Raw genomic sequence first — 22,229 nt, 5'->3', positions numbered from 1 at the left:
TAAGACTTTATATGGTTCTCTACATATATGGATATGTTTGAAGTTCTTACTGCAACTTGAGTGCAAGTTTCCTTCGACTTGAGGTATTCAAATCACCTTGGTCATGGTCTCATGGAGACTTATATTTTGACATCTTAAGCAAAGTAATTTCATGGAGATATGGACTCGAGATGATTGGGTATAATTCGAAGTGCCTGAAGGTGTTTAAATAGCCCATAGAGGATTCACCGCTCTACGGAGAGACGTATACCCTATGGCCACTTATCAGGTTGTTACTCAAAGCGTTTGCAAAGCCTCACATGTTAAGAGTATGAGACTCTTAGACACATAATTGAAGTAATTCAAATCCACATGATAAGTAAATATTACTTGGGCTAAGTGTGACATAGTCATCCTAGTAGAGACAGACATATAGACTATGTCCTGCACCAAGTGGATATAAGACGAGTGAAAGGAACGATGCATGGCTCACTGTAGTTGCTAAATGGTTCAGAACTTGTTCTGAAATTAACTGTGATTTTCTGATTAATTGAGGATCATGATGTACTACTAGGTGTCACTCATGATCGATTCATAATTAAATAATTAATTATGGAGGGCCAAGATAACCCGAGAACCTATTGTGTCACACACACTATGAGTATCTGAAAGATGTAAAACAAGTTTGAGAATTCGATTCTCAGATCAAGAGATACGATGTTTCGTTGGACCAAACAAAAAACAAATATGGAAAGATATTTGTCGAAACGGAAGTGCGGATGAGCCATGACTATTATAGTAGATATGATTTCATAATGATTTGATATAAATCAAAAGGGGTTTGGTTTAGTTATAAAACAACTTGGTTTAATAATAAACCAAATAAGCTTGGTTTAATTATTAACCAAGATGGTTTGATTTTGAACCAAACTTATTCTTAATGGTAATGGATCGATTTAGTTTTACTTATTGGGTTGAGGAGATGACTTGCTCCCCCAAGTCATGTAGAGGTTTATAATACCCCTCCATGAGGAGAAACATATAAACGTAGATTCATTGGTTTAGGTTTTGGGAAAACCCTAGGCACCCTCTTTCTCCTCTCCCTCTCCTTATCGTCGGCCACCAAGAAGCCAAGGGAGATTTTTCTTGCAAAGCTTCTCCGCTTCTCCTCTTGGATCGCATCGCCTTCACGCTTAGCTAGTACCAATCGGAGGCAAACCTTGTTGCTCAGCAAAGTTGTCATGAAGATCTCGTCGTGGATACGAATAGAGACGAGGTTCGTGAATGTCACTAATGTTGATGCTCTTTCCCCTTCGCATCATCCGTAAGATATACCTAGAATAATTATTATTCTTTTATTTTGTAACATTTTATTTTATGCTTATGTCTGCACGTGTTGTATTTTGCGTGGGTGTGTGTAAAGGATCGAAAGATGCGATAGGGGGTAAATATCGCACGTTAAAAACTTTTCTTTTGGTATCGTAAAACCAATCAAAGTAAGCAGCGAAAAATAGAAGATTCTTTTGGTTACTTGGTTCAGAATCTATCTCAACTTCTACTCCAAGATCTGCGATATCGTATTCGTACCGACAATCCACTAAAACTCTTCTTTCCGAAATCCTTCGGAGAGAAATAATTCATACAGATGCAAAGTATAAGATAGTAACAACCTACTATCTTATTTTAACTCAAGTATAATGCAAGTTAAATAATATTTATACCGAACAAAAAATGTCGATGAAGTTTATCGGCGCTATGTCGAAGCAGTAGCTTGCTTGAAGGTGTGTTGCATAACAGTAGCACGAACAGAGTCTTTGCATAGAGGTGAATTGAAAACTGATTACCTACCTCGGACCTCGAGCTCCTTTTTATAAGAATCGTCACCGTTCGGTCGACCGATCCTCGGGTTTGGTTGACTGAACCTGCTCCCTTCCTTCTTCGCTAAGATCCGATCTTCGAATATTAATGATGTTTAATGGTTCGGTCGATCGATCACCATGTTCGGTCGATCGAACATTGAACCTTCTCTGTTCGTCGAAATTCGCACTTAATGCACCATTAATGAGAGATCTTTCTGTCAATCGATCCTCTGGTTTGGTCGACCGATCAGCCAGGTTTCCTTCACTGTTTTGCCTCGGTATAATTTGTGCCACAATATCATGGTTCGTTTAACCGATCATCTGGTTCAGTCGACCGATCAAGCTTTGATCGGATTGTGCTATGCTTTGGTCTGAACTAGTCTTTGGTCTGAGTTAGCCTTATTCGGTCAACCGATCCTCCGATTCAGTCGACTGATCAGGTCATTCCCTACAAAATGGAGTTAGATAATTCCCTGCAAAACAAAGGTTAACACAATAATATAGTGAGATGCATACGTAGTAAAAGACAGTAACATTGGATTGATCTCAACTTGAAAACATTCCCGGTTTTTTCAGTTGGATCAGCAACCTAGGGTTTGTTCCTTCCCGGAATACGACCTCACTGTCGCTCCTCCAGTTGCTTACCTCAACCTACTTGCCAAACCTTGGTCTCTAGACCTGTTTAGACTTTGCCGCTTAGCATCGGATCGACCCTCCAAGACTTTCCCTCAATCTTCGGTCCTCCAAACCTATCGAGCTTCCCTGCCAAGTGTTGGGTCCTCTCGACCCACTTGGTCTTTCCGCTTGGCTTCCACGATCTGCTAAGTCTTTCTTGCCTAGTCACGACTAGGGCTTTCCTAGTTGAGTAAACAGCCTGCACACTCAGTCAACTTGTTAGATCACAACAAGACTTAACTTGAACTTTTGACAATATCAAAACTCAGATTCGATTCTGGTGCACCCTGCACCAACAGTGTGTTGTAATAAATTAGAAATTTATTATATTTTTATTTTTCCGCTACGTATGTTTTGTGAAAACGTCTAAAGACTCATAACCACAACAGTATATTCCCATGAAACACTCTTAGTAGTTGCTTGTGAGTGGAGATTAATTGCTGCATACATAGCCAATGTCACACCTTGTCTCATAACATCTTGCTGATAAGACAAGCAAAATAGAGATGATCCAGTGTTTCATCTGCTTGCCTACAAAGAGGACAAACGTTGTCCATCTCATAAACCAACCTATCTTTGGTGCCCAACCGTCCATGAGCCATTAGCCATAAAGTGAACTGATGCTTGGGTATGAGGTAGGATTTCCACACCACCTTTGCCTATACCTTGATGGCGCCTCTTGGTCTGAAGGCTTCATAGGCTGAAGCTGTACCCATGCTTTGATCACCAGAAAACCACCTAATCAGTAGTAGCTCGGAAGCAGACTGACCTGCAGGTGCTAGGATTTATAGTGTATCCTGGATATGAAGTAACCTCTTGATCAGTGCTCACTCATAGTGCTTGCCTTGCCATTCCCATCGCATACACAACCATAAAGTGAACCATTCTTTGGTATTTCTCTTTCTCATTTAATGTGCGTATTTGCCATAGTTTCACATCACCTAACTGAAGCATTTATTGATTGTCTAAATGTATGTTTGTACCATCTTAAACATATTTTCCAAAGTTTTCCCTTAATAGGTGCAACTTTGACTCTCTATAATGTTCTCATTTCTTATCCAGTCCATCCTCGTATATACGCACATCAACTTTAGCTCGAATCATAGCCCAACATTCAACCCATATAACATAGTAAGTCTAACTGCTATTTTGCAGAACTTCCCTTAAAAAACACATAACACTCTCCTCCATTTCAACCATCTTATTTGTGTTTTATATAAGTAATCTCTCTTAACTCCTCCATCCTTTTGCAAAAATAATCCTAAATAGTTAAAGTTTCAATTACAAATACTCGTTATCTCCTATCTTAACAATTGTCTTATTACGTCTGTTCAAAGCAAAACCTAAAATCTCGTGTATATGTAGGAACCACGAGTTAGGCCTTTATATAGAAAAGAAGAAATAAACCAAAAGACCAAACTACCCCTATACTTATTCTAACACTCCCCCTCAAGCTTGAGAATATAGATCATATACACCAAGCTTGTTACATATGTAGTCAATCCGAGGACCTCTAAGTGATTTAGTGAATATATCTGCTAGCTGATCATATGAGTTGACAAAACTAGTAGATATTTCTCCAGATATGACTTTCTACAAAGTGACAGTCAACTTCAATATGCTTTGTCCTCTCATGGAAGACTGGATTTGAGACAATATGCATACCGGCCTGGTTGTCACATGAGTGACATTTGTGTAACCTCTCCAAACCTTAGTTCCTGAAGTAACTGTTTTAACCATATAAGTTCTTGACTGGCAATAGTCATAGCTCGATATTCTGCTTCTGCACTGGATCTTGCCACAATATTCTATTTTTTACTTTTCCAAGAAACAAGGTTACCTCCATACAAAAAGTGGATCTTCTATCGGAGGGAGATCCTGCCTAATCTGCGTCGAATATCCTACAACTTGAGTATGTCCTTTGTCTTCATATAGAAGACCCTTTCCTGATGCACCCCTGATATATCGAACAATGCGAGTCACTGCATCCCAATGTTCTTTGCATGGAGAGCTAAGAAACTGACTTACTACACTCACTGCAAATGAGATATCCGGACGAGTGACAATAAGATAACTTAGTTTCCCTACCAATCGCCTATACCGTTCAGGATCTGAAAAGGCTCCCCTGATTTGGTAGGAGCTTGACATTAGGATCCATGGGATTGTCGACTATCTTTGAGTTTAACATTCCTGTTTCTTCCAAAATATCCATTGCATACTTCCTTTGGGATACAATGATCCCATCTTTAGACCGTGCCACTTCTATCCCTAGAAAATATTTGAGTTTGCCAAGATCCTTTGTCTGAAAATGTTTGAAAAGATGTTGTTTTACTTGTGAAATCCCAAGATGATCATTACCTGTGATGATGATATCATCAACATAAACCACTACGTAGATGCAACCAGTAGATGAGTGGCGATAAAAACAGAATGATCAGCTCGCTCGAATCATGCCAAACTGTTGAATTACAGTACTAAATCTATCGAACCATGCCTTAGGTGACTTCTTGAAGACCCGAAGACTCCCCCTAAGCAACAAAACACGGAGGTTGCTCCATGTAGACCTCCTCGAGCAGGTCACCATGTAAGAATGCATTCTTGATGTCCAATTGATGAAGAGGCCAATGGCGAATTGCAGCAATAGACAGAAAAAGACGCACAGAAGACATCTTGGCAACAGGAGAAAAGGTGTCTCCATAATCCAATCCAAATACCTGAGTATAGCCTTTAGCGACAAGACGAGCCTTAAGCCGATCAACCGTGCCGTCTACACCAATTTTTACCGTAAACACCCATCGACAACCAACCATTGACTTTTCAGGAGGTAGAGGAACGAGATCCCAAGTCCCACTGCTCTGTAAGGCACTCATTTCATCAAGCATAGCCTGTTTCCATCCTGGATGAGCAAAGGCATCAAATCTTTGGAAGAGAAACAGACGACAGGGAAGACAGACAATAATAATAGGATGGGGAAAGACGATGATAGCTTAAAGAAACATAGTGAGGAGAAGGATTACGAGTGGAACGCATACCCTTTCGAAGTGCAATAGGAACATCAAAGTCAGGAGATGGGACCGGAGGAAACGACGAAGGACTTGGCTCCAAAGATGTGCCCACAGCAGTGTCAGTGTTGGTCGGCGGCAGAGCAGAACGAGGACGACGCTGATAAACCTGCAAAGGAGGAGACGAGGTTGGAGGTGATAGAGGCGCCTCCGGAGGGTAAAAGATAGTCACTGGTGCAGGTGGAGAGGGAGAAACCTCGGCCTGTGAAGCGGAAGGACCAAAAAAAGAATGTGACGTCAGCAGAGATGAAGTACCGACGAAGAGTAGGGGAATAACACTTGTACCCTTTCTGAGACCGGGGGTACCCAAGGAAGACACACTTATGAGACCGGGGAGAGAGTTTGTCAATGCCGGGATCAAGAGCATGAGCAAAACAAATAGAACCAAAGACCCGAGGTGGTAGAGGATGAAGGGACTGATGTGGATAAAGTACCTAATGAGGTATTTTACCCTGGAGAGTGGATGAAGGCATGCGATTGATGAGATAACACGCAGTAAGTACGGCATCACCCCAAAATTGATGAGGGACATGAGAATGGAGAAGAAGAGTCCGAGTGGTTTCAAGGAGATGACGATTCTTGCGCTCTGCAACCCCATTCTGTTGAGGGGTATGAGGGCAAGACGTACGATGCAACACACCATGAGATGTCAAGAAGGTACGAAACTGAGTAGACAAATATTCGCGTGCATTATCACTTTGTAAAGTTCGAAGAGAAGTACCAAATTGAGTTTTTATTTCAAGGAAAAAGGATTCAAAAATAGAAAACAATTCTGAGCGATCCTTTATTAGATATAACCATGTACAACGGGAAAAATCGTCTATAAAAGTAACAAAATACCTTAATCCCATTGTAGAAGAAACACGACTCGGACCCCAAACATCAGAATGAACCAAAGCAAAAGGAGACACAGCCCGACTCTCAATACAAGGAGAAAAAGAACTACGAACATGCTTACCTAATTGACACGACGCACAAGATAAAGACTCTAAGTGAGAAAGACTAGGATGTAACTGTTTCAACTTATTAAGACCTGGATGTCCCAACTGAGCATGAATAAGAAGTGGAGATGCCGCCGCCGAACCAACAAAAGAGGGTTGTTGAAGCTGATATAGGCCATGAGATTCACATCCGAAGCCAATCATCCTCCCCGTACTCCGGTCCTGTAAGGAAACAGACGTGTTAGTAAAAGAAATGACACAATCAAGAGATTGAGTAAGTTGACTTATCGACAATAAATTAAAGGGAGCTCCGGGAACACAAAGAACATTATGGATTGAAAGAGATGAAGAAGGATGAACAATACCAATACCCTGAGATTGAGTTTGGGAACCATTGGCCATGGTGACCATTGATAAACTACCAGAAGTAGTGAGAGAGGAAAAAAGGGATTTATTACCAGTGATATGATCGGTAATCAAGAACCCAAGGACCGAAGAATGGGATATGCCAGCAAAGGAAGTACCAGCATGTGCAATAGTAGCAGTGGAATCAGAAGTCTGTCGATCCTCAAACCATTTCAAAAAGTCGGTATAAGAAGGTAGTGAAGTCGGCTCCGGTGTTAATTGTGAAGCAGAAACTGCGGAAGCAACAGAACTCTGAATAATCTGAGCAACGCGAGGAGGACGACCATGTAGACTCCAACATTTATCAATCGTGTGTCCCGGTCGGTGGCAATGATCACACCAAGGGCGCCCTTTGCCACCCTTATGAGGTGGAGGTCCTTTGTGTCGAGAGACCAAAGTCGACGAGTCGACGGAATGAAGAAGGCATCGTCAAGACTTTGGCCGGGACACGGAGAAGAGTCGCCCAGGTAATTTCCATGGTAGCTTCTATGGGGCTGCCCAGGATCTGGTCACGGACATGAGAATAATCCGTGGGCAGACCATATAAAGCCAAAGACATAAAAAATTTCTTCCGATTTTCAAGCTCTTCAACAGGAGTGGTCGCAGGCGGTAGCAGTTCATTGAAGTCACAAAGAAGGCTAGAGACCGAACCCAGATAAGTTGACATTGAATCCTTAATCTGATGGGCACTGAGGATGGTCATGAGATCTTCACAAACTTGATAGCGACACCGAGAGGTGTTGGTAAAGAGTTGTTGAGCTTGTGTCCAAACAACTTGCAGGTTTTGTGAGTATGGAAGACATTCCTAAGAGATGAATGGATGGTGGCTCGGATAATACAACATAACTGAGCGTCAACCTTCTTCCACAGAGGACGATCGGCGTCTTGAACATCTTCTTCAGTTTGAGTGAGATGTGTCTCATATCCCTGTCCAACAAGCCAAAGCTCAATGTGAGATGCCCAAGAAACATAATTCGTACCATCCAACTGTTCGGAAGAGAGAGGTGCAGTGATGTGGTTGGTAAAGATCGAGGTATCCGGCTTTGGAACGCCGGATGTAGCCATTAAGCAGATTCGAAAGAACTGCAATCGGTCGAGGACAAGAGATGTGATAAACGGAGCTCGTTGCTAGGCCCGTTCCTTGAAACCCTATCTTTTGCAATTTCCTCTGGCGAGAGCAACAAGGAATCAAGGGAAGAAGGTAACTCACAACCGCCGGAAGTAATGCTGCTGGTTTCTCCTTGCAGCCTCTGCCTCCAAATCGGGAAAGGGCCGGAAGGTATTGCTTGTCAGCGACACCCAACCAGAGGCGCAGGCTGCTGAGACGACCGGAAAGAGCTCACGGGATCAGAGTTTGGGAAGAGAGGCTGCGTGCGGCGCTGGAACAGGTGAGGGGGCGACGGGAAGAATCGCCAGTGCTGGCCACACGCCTGGACAGACGGAGTTGGGCGGAAGCGGCTCACCTCGAAACTCTGAGAAAGCGTGCGCCGACACCGATCAAGGCAGCGAAGAAAGCTGCTGGCCAGTGGCGAGGAAGAAGAAGAAAGCCGGCGGTGGTGGGAGTTGTCGCGAGCCCTAGCCGCACGATCGAGGAAGAGGTCGATGCCAGTTGGCGCCGGTGAGAACTCGCGCGGAAGGAGGCGACGCGAGGAAGGAAGCGGCGCTCGAGAACTCGCGTCGCGCCGAGAAAGAGAACTCGCGTCGCGCGGCAGAAAGAAAAAAAAAGGAGTTCGGCGCGGGGAAGAAAAAAAAGAAATTAGGGTTTTGGCTCTGATACCATGTTCAAAGCAAAACCTAAAATCTCGTGTATATGTAGGAACCACGAGTTAGGCCTTTATATAGAAAAGAAGAAATAAACCAAAAGACCAAACTACCCCTATACTTATTCTAACAACGTCTAATATTACTAAAATTAAATTCCATATATTCTGTCATGTTGGTGCTGGAGCACAATAGTAAATCCAAAGTTTTGATGTATGACTAAGATTAAAGATATGTTCGTTGAAATCTAACAAGTTTGTCTTAAGTGTGCAGAGTAGGTTACTTGACAGATGATGAAGTCCTGGTTGGAACCATGCCAAAGCCCTAGTGAAGCAAGGCAAATAAAGTCCCGGTTAGGAACAAGCACCGACTAAGTCCTAGTAGAGCTAGGCAAGTGAAGTCATAATTGGGAATCAGGCAGGAGCTAAATCTTGATTGGGAACCAAGCAAGAAAGTTCTAGTTGGGAACTAGGTGGATCAAATCCAAGTGGAGTGAGCTGAAGACTTGGCAAACAAATCCAAGTGGAGTCAGTTGGGAGTTGAAGTTTAACAACTCATACTAGATGGGTTAGCTAGGAACTAAACACCTAGCTAAGTGCAAACAACTTAACAATTTTTATCGTACTCATTATGCGCAAAGTTCGAGGGTTCTAAGCGATCGAAAGAGGGTTCGGGCGATTGGCTGGTGATAACTCTCAACGGGCGAAGTTGAAGGGTTCTGGGTGACCACAACTATGGTCGAGGCGACTGGATTGTACGGGCGATCAGAGCTACTTTCAAGCAACCGGTAGAAGACGAGATTCAGCGATCCAAGCGAGACAATCAAGACCAGATTTGACCATGCTCCAAGTGATCGGAGGGCTTCTAGTCACCCGGAGAACGCGAACGACGTTATCTATCGAATAAAAGTTGTAGCCACATCAACAGTTTCCAGGTTACCGAGGAGGTTCTAGTCGACCGAAGCTTGTCATATTAGCAACAAAAGAGTTATAAAAAGGGTCTCGAGGCAGAGCTTTCATAACAACTCTTGATCATTCCAATACTCTATTCCTGCTCATACTCGGTGTGCTCGTTGTGTCTTCCATGCTCTGCGATGGCATGATGCAACCTTAGGCTTTATCTTCAAAACGGAAACACTTAACATATAACTCGTTCATATTTTTGTTGTCATATTTCTATTGATTTTGAGCTTTAATTTTTAGATTCTTTTTAATGTTTCTCCACCTCTAGAAGCTTTTTGGAAAGGAGGAATTATAAATAAGAATCACATTTTTTTATACTGTGACTATATTTGCATGTTTATGTTGGAATCGAATTCGAAATTCGATGATCGTATTTCTACACTCCTATGCATAGCGAAAATTTGAAATTTTATTTGTGATTTAACAATTAAATCAAAGGAGTATTCGTATGGTTTTAAAACAAACATAAGCATGATCTTTATCTAAGCATGCATTACAATCTAACCGTATAAGTAAGATCCTTAAAAGCATAACAAAGATAAACTACCATGTGATTGATTCATATAATGCTAATTTAATTATTTTATTTAAACATGCTAAACTATCTAAAAAAACATATTAGATCATTTAAGGAAAACCTAATTAAAACTATTAACACATGCATTAATATACATACGAATCAAAGTACAAACATAAACATACCTTCCAAACAACTTATGTTTGGGATGATTCTAACTATTCCGGTTGTAGTGAAATACTTTTTGTTGTTGTCACGAGCTTGTACTTCCTTCGTCTAATTCGGTCCACGATCGGAGTCCTCTTTCCAACACTTGATCACACTAGAGATCAAGTGTCATTTTTCGTCGAGACGATCAAAATGTCTTCCTCAAAGATGAGGAAGGGACTGTCCAATTACCCCTTCACAAGGGGTTGCCTAATAGCCCTCAACAAGGGGCTATGCCTTCCAAAATTCTGCAAGAAAGTGGGCGGCAAAAATACTTCTCAAAGAGGAGAAGTAATAACAAGGAGATGGGACTTTTCGATAGAAGAGAGGGAGAAGATCTCTATCTTCTTTCTTTAGAAGGTGCTGCCAAAATTCTCCAAATAGATTAGAGGATATGGTCGTCGGAACTCCAAACAAAGGAAGAAGAAGCTTGCTGTCCGAAATTTAGCAAGGTCTCAAAATGTTGCTGCCAAAAATCCTCTCTCCAAAAATGAAGCCGTAGTTTTCATCAAGAGCTTCACAAGAGAGCTTTCTTCTCTAATAGTTTCAAAGAGCAAGAAGAAAAAAAAAACATGGAGTGAGTGGAAGAGTGAGTGGGGAAAGTGGATTAGTGGAGGAAATGTGCTCCATTATTTCCAAAACGTGGAGGTTAAGGGAAAAAGAAAAGATAATTTTTTTTTCATTCTCACGTTGAACCAAGTTTCCTTTTTGATTTTTTTTTCATGATGCAGTTTAATTGTAATTGCATTTCCTTTTGGGCTTGAACTTTCAAAACACATTGTCTTTTCCATCTTAGTCTATTGGATTTTTAGAACTTTTCTAGAACCCAATAATACGAGTCCATTGTAATTATATCAACGATCCAATATCGTTGACGCGGCAAACACATTTGCTCGCTATTACAATAATATAAATCAAATTTATATACGTTGTGTGGAACTCTTCCACTCTCCTTGCTTCTATTGATTGGAAATCAACTAACATTTGATTATATCAAACTTTATTTGTCAACATTTGATCGCATCAAACTTTATTCGCCAAATTTAACTACTTGAATTTGACTTTCTCAACGGGAAATAGTGAAATCAATACTTGTGTGACCCTCAATGGTTCAGGGATATAGCTAGCCGTGAGTTCACAAGTCTTTGTGATTCAGGACTATACTTGTCCTTTATTCGGGCATACCCTTAATAGCCTCATCCTATGATTAACTCCTTAATTATAGGACGTTAGAACTAATTCTGATTAACACCCAACGAATCATGGTAAGAGCGTCTAGCAGTACCGCCTCATGATTCCCTAGGTATCACTTAATAGTGTCTGCAAGAACCAGTCGATTATGGTTAACGTACAGTCCGGTCCCTTCATCTCATATATCCCGGCCGAATCTACAACCATTGGTATATCGAGGGTTGTATATTGATTCAACAGCCATGTGATATATCTTATAGTGATATCGCATGTGTAATTAGGAAACTCCTTTCCTAAAGTACATCTTATAGCTCTGATCAGAGACTTCATTCACTGTAAAACAATATATTACATATCATATCTACACCTGTGGGTGTATGGTAAATCCCCGACTACAATACACTGACTCCTATATGTTTCGTTACTACACCCAATCTCACCACCTGATGACCCTAATAGAGTCGATAAATGAGTCAAAGTGCAGCCTCAGCATATAGAGTCTCAGTGTTGTCTCGGGTAAGGACTACTAGTGTACAACCATAACCAAAGACTTATAAAAAGGGCAGCCCGGTGCACGAAGCTCCCACTATGCGGGGTCCCGGGGAAGGATCCATTGTACGCAGCCTTACCCTGCTTCTTGCAAGAGGCTGTTTTCAGGATTCGAACTCGTGACCTTTTGGTCACAAAGCAACAACTTTACCGTTGCTCCAAGGCTCCCCTTCCCCAGACAACCAAAGACTTATCCACTCGATAAATGATAACCACTTGGAAAGTCTGTGTGAGGGATGTTCGATAAACTCATCATATGATCACCCATCTATATGTTTGAACATCTCTATGCCCTTACCAATGAAACATGGTACACTACATCACAGATGCTAATCTCTAGCTTAAGCAGCCTTTTATCCTTGTTTATTAGGCGATCCAATTGACTAGGAAAAAATTTAGAATATACAGTGAATATTGATGTATTTCATGATGACCTTCATATGTACCACCACATCTCACTATAGTATATTCAAGGACTTTATCTATGCCTATAGCATGAGTATAAAGATAAAGTAATGTCAAACTGAATTGAATTATATTAAAATAAAGGTTGTTTATTTTCAAGAGTCAATAAAGTCCTAGCCAACAGTTGGCTTTGCAGGGCACCTACTCTAACATTTTCCATAAAATTCTTGCATGCTTGAATTGCTAACTATCTGAAGTTGCATGCTCGTAAAGTTTGTTAAGGGTTGTGTGTTTGATCGAGTTTAATATTACTCTTTGACGTGTATCATCTACCAAAATAATATCATTTGTAAACAACATGCCCAGATAATGTGTCTTGGATGTGTGCAGTGAATTCATCCATAATTAGTGTAAAAAGATAAGGACTTAGAGTTGATCTTTAATGTAACTTTATTTTTATGGGAAAAACTTCGATTAATCTGCTTGGAGTTTTACTCTTGTCATTACATTCTTATACATATCTTTAATTATTTCAATATACACTAACACTTTTTTTCCTAGAATTCTCCACATAATTTCTCTTAGAGTTTATCGTAAACTTTTTCTACTCCCGATACTATTTAATTAGTTGTATGAGAAGATGTATAGCTTCTATTGTCGATCTTCTTGGCATGAATCCAAATTGATTTTTGGTCACCATGATCTCCTTCTATAGTCTTTTTTTCTATTATCCTTTCCAAAGTTTTATAACATGATTTATTAGCTTAGTACCCCTATAATTCGCATAATTATATATGTCTCCTTTGTTTTTATATAAGGGGATTAGAGTACTTCCATCCGGTGATCAAATAATTTTTCCGTTTTCAATATCAAGTTGAATATTTAATAAGTCATTCAATACCTTATTTCTCTAGCAACTTTTATACCTCTATCAGAATATCATCTTATCCAACTACTTTTCCATTTTGCATCGCATTTAAAGCTTGTTCTACTTCTGAAGTTTGAATTGTACAATAAAAATTTAAATTTCTATACTCCTCTAACTTACTTAAATTACCTAAGTTAAATTATTCACCTAAACCTTCATTAAAAAGTTGATGAATATAACACTTTTATCACTCTTTTATTTCCACATCCTTCACTCTGACTTCACTTACCTCTTTCTTGGCCTCTTTCTTAGCTACTGCATACTTTTTAAAGTTTTTCTCGTTCTTAAAGTGTATAATAACTTATAGGTTATTCGTTTTTCCTTCATTATCTCTTGTACTTTCTCATCCACCACCACCATTCTTTACTTAGTAGTGCACGTCCTTTTAACTCACCGAATACACTTTTGGCTATCATTTTCAACTTTAATGTCATCTTATCTCATGTCATATTCGAGTCGCATGCAATTCTCCTAATACTTGTATACCTACCACTCTTCATAAATATAATTTTTTCTCATCCTTTAATTTTCATTACTTGATTTTAAGAGTCGTGCACATTTTCCTTCTATTAATATAATGCTTGAGACGCATATTTAATACTATTATCTTTTTTTTTTAGAGAGGGTAAATATATTACTAAAACAGAATATTACAAAGAATACACCTAGAGGGCATCTAAGAACCGAGACACATGAGTTTGCATCTTTAGGAACATGCTATCTACATTCAGGACAACCCCTTCATGCGGGCACTTGTTCCTAGCTTGCTAAAGAAGAAAAAACATACAAGACAGGGGCAAACATGGGTTTAATACTATTAACCTATGTTGGATAGTTAAGTTTTCTTTAGGATGACCTTGTAATTTTTACAAGTCTTTCTATCCTTCCTTCTAACCATAAGAAAGTCACTTTACAAATTAAATATTAATATAAATCAATATTTTTCTTTATAACTAGAGCTTTTGGAGTAAGTGGTTAGCCAATCAGCTTTAATTTGATATCAGATCAAGAGGTCGAAGATTCAAATCCTACTTAGTATAAAAAACATGAAGGAGTGAGGGAGCATATTGAAGGCTCTGCATCCCATATAGACAACTGCAGTGGTCTATTGTAAGTATAAATGCAAATTGGTCCCTTTCCTATTGGCTTCAGCTTTTGGGATAAGTAGTTAACCAATAAACTTTAACACACATAAAAAGAATGTAATACCTGATGACTCTAAACCAATAAAGCTTTGTTCCATGTGTAAGGGAAGTAATGCAGCTGGGGATGCTATCAACTGTTCAGTTGAATCTTGAGTCTTTAGAAATCCATCTAATAAAAAACCAACAGACCTTGGTCTGATTTCTATTACTCCTCTTATGTATATGTTCATACTCGATCTTTCAGCAATAAGATTTCTCAATTCTTGCATTGTCATTTTCTCAAATATTTGAGGAAGTATGGTTTTAGCAACAACTATAACACTTTCCTGCAAAGTAAACATAAAATTGTAAGAAAATAGAAAGGGACGGGACACATGAATTCGAGTAACATGAAGGTTGAAACATTATAGGAACTGAAATGCTTAACTAATAAACATGTTTTTCATTCAATTAGTAGGAACATTGCAAATTAATTATTAGTCAGAACATAACAAAAGATCATGATTGCAGAAGTGTAGTTCAACTGGCATCTGCATCAATCACATTCTCATTAAATATTTATACTACCTCGTATTACATATCTAGAAATTACTCTGAAGAGGAAATTTTAATTCTAGCGACATACCTGATTGTCAATGAAGCTAAACTATAGAAGTAATAAATAAAGATAAACATGAGTATAGTGTACAATAGTATACCTGCCAAAGAAAATCTTCAATAGCTGGATCTGATCTTAGCAGTGATAGTATTTTTTCAGAGTTAATGAAAAAACAATGGACAACAGAATCAGTAACCATGTCACAAATATATGGCTTCCCAATTAGCACTTCGTATAATCCCAAAGTAGTTCCATGTAAGAAGGTTGGATGCGAAGCATGCTTATTTGTCAACTTCTTACTTGTCCACTGAGGAGATAATCATTTATTAAATACCAAGATACAGTTGAAGTGAAAAGAAGAGCTTAACTAAAGCATAGCACATGGAGGACTTTGGATCCAACCTTAACCACTCCAATTGATATGAGCCATATTCCAGTGGGCTTCAAACCCTCTTTATACAAGTTTTCACCATGAAGTTTTATTGTTTCCTTGGTTGAATTTTCAAGAGGCTCATGGAAACTAGAGGGTAATGCACCAAGCAAAGGATGTGAACTTAACAGCTCACTGATTTTTGGCATTTTAACCATAGGTGGATTTCTTAGAAGCTTTTTTAGGTCAGTCTGCAAAGTCAGTAGAATTAGCATTGCATAAGTTAAGGATCAAGGAATTTTGTAGGATGGAAATTTCGCCAATGTGAGACAGGGATGTTTCAGCTACCTGCAGAGCATCATATAGATAAAAAGTCTCCTTTTCTTCCAGTAGTCCAACTTGCTCAAGATTTTTCACATATTCACTCAGATGTTTCAGTATAGAATATGTTACTTGTCTTGTCTTGACAACACGGAGGACCTAGAAGCAAGACAAATTTGTTTGAGAAGAACATGAAGTGCATAGTCATCAGAGACAACTATAAGTTTTCATTCCATTTTCTGAAAAATGTTACAGCAATTCAGACTTTATTCAACAAATAGGAGAACAAACAAAAAATGTGTGGAATAATTAACTATCTCAACTTGTCCCTGAAACAAAGGATAAACGTGGTAATTGTTCTAATATCAACCTATACATCTCCAACAAAAGTATGATTCTTCAAGGAATGCACTAGAAGTTACATACCTGGGGAAATGCTAGGCGAACATCTTCCAAAAATTTTAGAGCTTCCTCACCTTCTTCATTGCTTTCATCGATGACAGCAGTAGCAATTGCACTCTCACCTGGTGAAGGAAGATCTTTCAGTAAAAGTGTCACAAGTAGTCATGCAAACCATCTATAACCAGAGTTATAAAAAAAAGTCAAGATTATAAAAAACTGATGTCTGTGTGGTTAAGAATCTCTTCTATGCTAGTGTTGCTGTTTGTACCAATGAGTATTGTATTAGTGCCAACACTCGACATACTTTAGCATGCATTGACACACACCAAAGCTTATCAAGCTAATATTTGTAATTTTTGGTATTTGTTGCTCTAAAATTCTAATTCAATTAAATTAATTATGTTTGTTAATTTTGTAGCTAGTTGTTTTAAAATTTTAACTCAATTGATAATCTAATTGCTACATAATTATTTTAAAAGTAAAGAAGTTTAGTGGAAGAAAATTAAAGTAGTAAAATTCACCTAGATTCAACTTAACTTGAATTGAAGTACAAAATTAGTAATTCATTTTTAATTTACCTATTTAATTGATATTGTTTTATTTTCAAAAGTAGAAAATCTAAGTGCAAATCATTAAATGAGCAAAATCCATTTCAATTCATCTTAGCACATTTTAACATGTGCAGAAATGTGTCGAGCATCAATATACTATGGTATAATAATTTTAGTATTGAATTCACTATCTAATTCGCTAAAGGAAATACCTGAAACATAAAGATGAATATTAAAAGAGGAAAATTCATCTAACTTTCCTTATGTTTATTGAAGGAAATAAACTAAGTGGAAGGAAAGTAAAAGTGTAAAAACTCATTTAAACTTATCTCGGCACACTTTCATGGGTGTTGGTTATCAACAACAATACAGTGTCCAAAACTATACCATTCTATGCAAGGATAAAACCCCTGCACAAAATGATATTGTAAACCTTGACTGCTAGTATCCTACAATTTTTCATCTCTCATAAATTGTGTAGCAGGCTCATAGATATCATTTTTAATATTCGTGAACTAGTTTTTGAAGCACGTTCTGAACTGATTATTCATTAGCACAAAGATAAGCCAAAAACAATGATATACAGATAAAGTGGCAAGTAATGTACCAAGAAAATCATGAAGTTGCCTCCTGGCTATACTATGGGCACGAAGAAATGCTGCACATATATAGCATGCAGACTCCAACCGTTCCACAGTGAAATATGTGACCACCCTCCGTGGAAGTCTTCTCATATGAAGGAACCTATAATACTTTGGGAAATGAACACTGGAATTTAAACCCTTCCAATCAGATAGAGGAGCACTTGCTACCAAATCCATAGCCTCATCGACAGATTGCATCAAGAGGTTTGCTGTAAACTGTGTTATTCTTCCCTCATCAAGCATTCCCCAATAAGCAGCCTGAACACCTGAAACATAAGATAAATTTAGTTCCTTGTGTAGTAAAGAACTTGAAAATCGACAGGGCAGTGTATTTTTCACATTTACAATTGAGATATAGCACTGAGTTCTCAAAAAATGTAGAAAATGGAAGAAGAACTAGGCAAACAACAACAACAACAACAACAACCAAACTTCTATTCCACCAAGTGGGATCAGCTATATGAATTTTCCTATGACTTTGGGCTCAATCCTCTACGAAATCATATTTTATCATTGTTAGCCAAGTCTTTTTTGATCTTCCTCTTCCTTGATTAATTTCTCTATTTTTCATGCTTTCACATCGTCTAACTAAGACATTTATTGATAAGTACATATCCATACCATCATAAAGACGTCTCTCGGAGATTTTCCACAATAGGTGCAACTTTGACTTTCTTTCTAATGACCTCCTCTGTTTATACATCCATCTTAGCATTCTCATCTATGCAACTCTCATCATACACTTGCCTGATTCGTAGTTCAATATTCAACTTTGTATAACATAGCATGTCTAATATTCGTTTAATAATTGTATTTAAGCATTAGAAGTACTTTACGATCACAAAAACACTTAAAACCCTTTTTCACTTTAACCATCCTATTTATATCCTATGTAAAATATATCAACTACTACATCCTTTTTCAAAAAGGATCCTAGATACTTAAAACTCTCAATTACAAATAACACATCATCTCCTATTTTAACAATTACCTTGCTACGTCTAATACTACTAAACTTAATTCCATATTCTTGTCTTTACTATATTAAGCCTAAAACTTTTTTACTTTTAGTGTTTCCCAACGAGATTCGAGCTTAGCATTTACTCCTTCACGTATCTCATCAACCAAACAATGTCATATGTAAACAACATGCAGCATAGTAATGTGTCTTAGACGCGTTGAGTGAGTTTACCTATGAGTAGTATAAAAATATATAGACTTAAAGTTTATCCTTGATGTAATCCTATCTTTATAGAAAACGTTTTTGTTAATTCGCTTGAAGTCTTCACTTTTGTCGTTATATTTTTATACATATCCTTAATTGTTTCAATATACGATATGCTAACACCTTTCTTTTGTAGAATTCCTTATATAATTTCCCTTAATATTTTGTTATAAACTTTTTCTAGGTTAATGAATATCATATCTAAGTCTTGCTTCTTTTTTTTTTGATACTTTCTAATTAGTTGTCCAAGAAGATGTATAACTTATATTGTTGACTTTTCATGCATGAATCCAAATTGACTTAATTTTTTTTCTCACTTTTTCCTGAAACTTCAATTCAACTCATGACGAACCAATCATGGTAGATCCCAAGCCCGGATAAAGGAAGAGGGTTGCGTTAGGTTGTCCGTCAACGTTAAAACTATGACAAATATTTAATGAATGAATTTATTAAACTATTGTACTAATACTAGGTTGTTCCCGAGAAGGAATACGTTGCAGGGTCCGACTGTAACATCTCGGCAAGGACTGCTACATCTCCAGAATTCAGGTGTAATGCTAAACATGCAAAAGTTTGCGTTGCAAGATCCGACTATAACGTATCGACAAGGACCGCTACATCTCCATAAGAACTTAGGTATAGTGTTAAATAGACAAAAGTTCTCATACCATAGGTTGGATAAGAACAAATATAATAGGAAAACTAATAATCTAAGATTTGGAACATGAAACATAAGAACCCTCACTAGTAAATCAATGGAGGTAGTAGATATCATGATTAGAAGAAGAATTAACATTTTGTGTGTACAAAAAATAAAATGGATAGGCGAGAAGGCAAAGATGATAGAGAAGTTGAGTTTTAAGTTATGGTACACGAGAAAAAGTAAAGCAAGAAATGGAGTAAGTATTGTTGTAAATAATTCGTTAAAGGATGAAGTTGCAGTAGTTAGAAAAGGAATAGAATTATAGCTTTTAAAATAATAGTGGCGAAAGAAACTATAAACATAATTAGTATACATGCACCGCAAGTAATATTAGATGAAGCTACCAAATTAAGGTTTTAGGACAACTTCGATGAAATATTACAAAATATTCCGTCAAATGAAATGATTTTAATAGGAGGTGATCTAAATAGGCACGTCGGAGTGAAAAATAAGGAATATGAGAGGGTGCATGGGGTTATGGGTTTGGAACGAGAAATGAGGAAGGGAAAACTATATTAGATTTTGCAATAGCATATGACCTTATATTAGCTAATATGTTTTTTAAGAAAAGAGAAGAAGATTTAGTCATGTTCAAAAGTGAGAATAATAAATTGTAAATTGATTTTCTTATGATTAGGAAGAAAAATAGAAAGATTTGTAAAAATTGCAAGGTCATCCCTAGAGAAAGCTTAACTACCTAACATAGGTTAGTAGTGTTGGATATACGCCTTAAACATAGTATCAATAGAAAAAATATATATACGACTCCTAAAATTAAGTGGTGGAAGTTAAAGGAGGGGAAGTAAAATATATTTAAGGAGACGATAGAAGTACAAGCATTAGGTGAAATATATTGTGACTCTAATTCGACATGATATAAGATGGTATTAAAGTTGAAAATAGTAGTTAATAGTATATTCGGTGAGTCAAAGGGACATGTACCACTAAGTAAGAAATCTTGGTGGTAGAATGAGAAAGTACAAGAGAAAGCGAAAGAAAAACAAATAGCTTATAAGAAATTATATATTTATAAGAACAAGGAAAACTTAAAAAAAATATAATAGCCAAGAAAGAAGCTAAAAAAAGAAAGAAGCTAAGAAAATAGTGAATGACGTAATGACACAAACAATGAAATTTTTGAACGATTATATCAAAAATTAGATACAAAAGAAGGGGAAAGAGATATTTGTAGAATAGCTAAAGTGAGAAAAGGAAAGACAAGAGATCTTATCCAAATAAAATGTATTAAAGATGAATGTAATAGGGTACTAGTAAACGATGAAGAAATAAAAGAGCAGTAGAAGAAGTATTTTTATCAACTTTTTAATAAAGGTTTAGGTGATAAACTTAGCTTCGGTAATTTAATTAAGTCAAATGAGCGAGCATAGAAATTTAAATTTTTATCATAAAATTCAAACTTCAGAATTAGAACAAGTTTTAAATAGGATGCACAATGAAAAATCCATTTGACCAGATAGAGGTATGGAAGTGCCTATGGAAACAAGGTATTGAATGACTTACAAAATTATTTAACATGATATTGAAAACGAAAAAAATATCTGATTAATGGAAGATAAGTACTTAGTTCCCTATATAAGAACAAGGGAGACGTACAAATTGTGCAAACTATAGGTGTATTAAACTAATGAGTCATACCATGAAACTTTGGGAAAAATTTTAGAAAGAAGATTAAGGAAGGAGACCACAGTGATCAAAAATCAATTTGGGTTCATACATGGAAGGTCGACAATAGAAGTTATACATCTTGGACAATTAATTGAAAAATATCGAGAGCAAAAATAAGATATACACATGGTATTCATTGACTTAAAAAAAAATTATGATAGAGTCCTAAGAGAAATTATACGGAGAATTCTAGAAAAGAGAGGTGTTAGCGTAACATATATCGAACTAATTAAGAATATGTACGAGTATGTAACGACCAAAGTAAAGACTTCATGTGGAGTAACTGAAATATTTTCAATAAAGATAGGGTTATATCAAGGATCAACTCTAAGTCCCTATATTTTTGCACTAATTATAGACGAATTCACTACATACATTCAAGACAAAGTACCGTGATGCATGTTGTTTGTAGATGATATTGTTTTGGTAGATGAAACACATGAAGGAGTAAATGCTAAACTAGAATCTTGGCGGGAAACACTTGAAGGGAAAGGTTTTAGGCTTAGTAGAATAAAGACAGAATATATGAAATTTAAGTTTAGCAATATTAGACGTAATGAGATAATTGTTAAAATAAAAGATGATGAGTTGCCCAGAACCGAGTGTTTTAAATATATAGGATTTTTTTTTGCAAAATAATGGAGGGATTGAGAAAGATATCTTACACATAATACAAGCAGAATGGTTGAAATAGAGGAGAGCGTCGAGTGTTTTCTGTGACCTTAAAGTACCTCTAAAACTTAGAGGAAAATTTTACAAAACCGCAATTAGACCAGTTATATTATATGGAATTGAATGTTGGGTTATGACATGAGCACATGAGCAGAAGATGAGAGTTGCAAAGATGAAGATGTTAAGGTGGATGTGTGAACATAGGAGGATGAACAAAATAAGAAATGAGAACATTAAAAAGAAAGTCGGAGTTGCATCTATTGAAGGAAAACTCCAATAGACATGTTTAAGATGGTACAAGTATGTACTTAGATGACCAATAGATACTCCAGTTAGGCGATGTAAAACTATGACAAACACATATATCAAACGAGGAAGAGGAAGATCAAAAAAGACTTAGTTAGCAACAATAAAACAAGATAAAATTTATTTAAATATAGATGATGATATAGTAGGAGATAGAACTCAATG

The 22,229-nt window shown here is 37.4% G+C and overlaps 2 protein-coding genes across 5 annotated transcripts in view; both read right to left on the bottom strand.

The window, feature by feature from the left end:
• Positions 1-22,229, bottom strand: part of LOC121971880 (sodium/hydrogen exchanger 8-like) — a 121,868-nt gene that overhangs the window by 4,612 nt on the left and 95,027 nt on the right. For 3 of the 4 annotated variants that reach the window (XM_042523370.1, XM_042523372.1, XM_042523374.1), the window contains 6 exons: positions 17,436-17,738; positions 16,302-16,399; positions 15,903-16,034; positions 15,587-15,805; positions 15,285-15,491; positions 14,651-14,912 (listed from right to left, as the gene is read on the bottom strand). In XM_042523370.1, coding sequence (XP_042379304.1) covers positions 14,651-14,912; positions 15,285-15,491; positions 15,587-15,805; positions 15,903-16,034; positions 16,302-16,399; positions 17,436-17,738 — 1,221 coding nt within the window. The remainder of the gene's footprint in view (positions 1-14,650; positions 14,913-15,284; positions 15,492-15,586; positions 15,806-15,902; positions 16,035-16,301; positions 16,400-17,435; positions 17,739-22,229) is intronic. The other variant, XM_042523373.1, reaches the window with a different exon arrangement.
• LOC121971879 (sodium/hydrogen exchanger 8-like) overlaps positions 1-22,229 on the bottom strand; it is a 163,312-nt gene that overhangs the window by 64,750 nt on the left and 76,333 nt on the right. The gene's annotated exons all lie outside the window — the stretch shown is intronic.

Source organism: Zingiber officinale, chromosome 4A (assembly GCF_018446385.1).
Source record: "Zingiber officinale cultivar Zhangliang chromosome 4A, Zo_v1.1, whole genome shotgun sequence".
NCBI classification, from domain to species: Eukaryota; Viridiplantae; Streptophyta; class Magnoliopsida; order Zingiberales; family Zingiberaceae; genus Zingiber; species Zingiber officinale.
The sequence above is the reverse complement of the archived record's forward strand: the minus strand, read 5'-3'. Positions and strand labels throughout refer to the sequence as shown.